Source organism: Octodon degus, unplaced genomic scaffold (genome assembly GCF_000260255.1).
Source record: "Octodon degus isolate 3935 unplaced genomic scaffold, OctDeg1.0 scaffold00009, whole genome shotgun sequence".
NCBI classification, from domain to species: Eukaryota; Metazoa; Chordata; class Mammalia; order Rodentia; family Octodontidae; genus Octodon; species Octodon degus.
In genome coordinates, this window is record NW_004524585.1 from 10,814,713 (window position 1) to 10,817,662 (window position 2,950).

The window sequence follows — 2,950 nt, forward strand, 5'->3', positions numbered from 1 at the left end:
CATGAGAACTGTTTTCAGGCAGCCCCAGCGGCAGGTGGGGGCTGAGCTGGGCACCACCGCAGTTGTCCCTTCAGGTGGGTGAGCTGGGGGGGGGGGTGCGTAAGTCCACAGATCACAGATTCTCAAGTCTGGTCCAGTTTGAATGTTCAAATCACCTAAGAACCTTTTCAAATACAGATTTCCAGGCCCTGTTCAGTCCAACTTAATCAGAATCTCTAAGGGTGGGGCTGGGAATCCATTTTAAAAGCTCCCCTCCCTCAGGGACTCTCAGAAGGCAGTGGGTTTGGAGCAGGACCAGGAGTTGGGGTCGGTGTGGGGACATGGGTAGAGGTGGGGAGTGAAACGGAAAGGAAGGAGGAGGGCTGGAGGAAGGGACCAAGGCCCAGGGAATTGGGGGGCGGAGCCATCTAGGGAGGCTCCCCAGGGGTCCTCAACCCTCTCCTCTGACTACCCTCAGCAGGTCTAGGTGTGGCTCAGCTGCTGTGATGCAGGGCTTCAGCTTCTCTCCCCTGAGCTGCAAACCGGCTCTTTTTCCACGGTGGAGCTGCGCTGGGAAAGCAGGGGTCCCGCAGCGGGACAGCAAGAGTAGCAGGGGCAGGGAGCGAGGCCTGGGCAGGCTGCCCAAAGGCAGCTTCTCTGGGTTTCTACCCCTCGCAGAGTTTCTGTGCCATTGGTTAGGAGATTACTCACCTAATAGCAGTTCTAACCCTCAGATCTCTCCCTCATCTCTGTCTTTACCCTGCGGGCAGGGTCCCACTGGGAATCCCTGCTCCTTCCCAGGCACTCAGGTGACTCAAAGAAATTGCTAAGGTTCTTGGAGGAGGCAGAGGGCTGGCTCACCTCCCAACAGGAGGGGCAGCTCTTTCTCCTCACACCCTAGAAGCCCAGAGATACTCCCACACCTGGGCACTGCTCCCACCCTGCTCTCCCCTCAGGGGGCCGTGGACACAGGAACCAAAAACGAAACCTACATGGCCGTCAAGATCTTTGCTCAGGGCCAGGGAGGTGGCTTAGTGGAATAGGCGATTTCCTGGCAAGCACAAGGGCCTGCCCCGGTTCCGGAAAAAAAAAAAGATCCTTGCTCACTCTCTTCCTTTGGTCAGTCTCACAGGTTACTGGGGCGCTGCTAGAGCACTCACTGCCTCCGCGACAGGCGCTTCTGGGACGCGTGAGCCGGTGGACCGCGCAGAGTCCTGCGGACCCCAGGTAAGGGTGGAGGGGGAGAGCGCGGGGGATGCGCAGAGCATCTGCCTTGCGCGTCGGCCCCACAGCGCCACCTGCTGTCTGTGAGTCTAGCGCGGGCGCGGCGCCCGAGAATTCCAAGCCTTTTTCCTTTCTCCTGTTCCTCCCGCTCTTCCTCACAGCGCTCTTCCTCCCGCCCAGCCCTTCGGTGCCGGCGAGCGCTTCCTGGTTCAGCTGCCTGTGACGCAGGGCTTCAGCTTCACTCCCCGGAGCTGCAAAGCCGGCTCTTTTTTCCACCGAGGGCCTGCACTGGGAGGGCAGGGGTCCCGCAGTGAGGCAGCAAGAGGAGCAGTAGCTGGGAGGGAAGCCTGGGCCGGCTGCCGAAAGGCCGGCCGCGCCGCCAGCAGAGGGCTGCCAGACTCCAGCTTGCTGTCTAGAGGCACCCGCGGTGGCCACTTCTTCCGGCCCTTCCCAGAAAGGGAGAATCCATTTGACTTTTGGGAACCACCGATCCTCTTGGGCGCACAGACCTCTCCTGGCAGCCCCCAGTGGGCCAGGCTCGCTGCTAGGATGAAGGTAAGGCAGATGCCTAAGTTAAAGGAGACTTTATGCCCATTTTTCCTGGGATCTCCAGCGCTTTCACCTGTCACCTTATGCTTTGCTACTGCTCTGCGCCATTGACTGATCTTACAGATGTATAGTTCTTTCCTAGAGGGCAGGGGACTGTCCAAGCCACTATTGGATTGGCCGGCTGGACAGAGTGCATGCAAAGCCCTCTTGGAAAATTCACAGCGTGGACACACTTTCAAGGGCTGAAGCAGAGAAGTCCTGCCACGAAGCATCAGCCAGGTGCTGGTAGGACACAGGACACTGCCGCCCCCTCGGTGGGGCTGTTTATAAGAAGTCTGGTTTGGGGAGGAGTGTGCTCAAAGTGCTACAGGCTGAGCGAGGCTCCCCACCCCTTGTCCCTTAGCCAGAAGCCATCTTCTAGGATTTGATGAGAAAGTTCCTCTGGTCAAGTTTCCATTTCACCCTGGGGCTTTCCAAGTGAGGGCCTGGCTGAAACTCTTAAATGCCAGTGTCCAAACAATTCCCATGCCCAAAATGTATGGGTAGAAGCCAGACAAGACAGGCAACATTGGTCTGTTGGTGGGGTCCCTTCAGTTAATACTGCTACGGAAAAGCTAGTTGTCCTTGAAAAAAGCAGGAGCAGGCTAGACCTGGTGGTGAACACCTGTAATAGCAGTTGGCAGGCTGAAGCTTGGCAGGCTGAGGCAGAAAGATCATGAGTTGGAGGCCAGCTTGAGTTATAGTGAGTTCAAGTCCAGCCTGAACCACAAAGGAAAAGGGGAAAACACAGGAACAAATGTGCAACCTAATTTCCTGCTAGTCCCCAGGGTAGGGCAGGGCCCTACAGACACAGGCTCAAGACACCAGGGTTCAGTTATAAACAGCTTTATTGACCAGAAGAAAAATCAGCCTGTGCCCATGGCCCTTGCAGTTGACAGCTACAGTGTTCCTTTCAGCCATTGCGAGAAGAGAGCAGGGCCCACCTCCTTCCTCTTGCAGCTCCTGACCTGGGTTCTATAAGGAAGGAGGCTTTGTGGCTAGAGAAGGCCCCCAGAGAAGCATAGGATAGATGGGGCATTAGAAGGTGAAGGGTGAATGTACCTCCCTCCACATCTGAGGAATAATCACCAGGGATGGCTAGAGCAGAGCACTGATCTGGGCTGCACTCCCTGCAGCTTCAGACCCTAGGTTAGGGCCA

The 2,950-nt window shown here is 56.9% G+C and overlaps 1 protein-coding gene across 1 annotated transcript in view; it reads right to left on the minus strand.

Moving 5' to 3' along the window:
- Positions 1-1,412: 1,412 nt before the first annotated feature.
- Positions 1,413-2,950, minus strand: part of Csrp1 (cysteine and glycine rich protein 1) — a 22,783-nt gene continuing 21,245 nt past the window's right edge. Inside the window, exon 6 of the mRNA XM_023707421.1 lies at positions 1,413-1,747. Coding sequence (XP_023563189.1) covers positions 1,413-1,747 — 335 coding nt within the window. The remainder of the gene's footprint in view (positions 1,748-2,950) is intronic.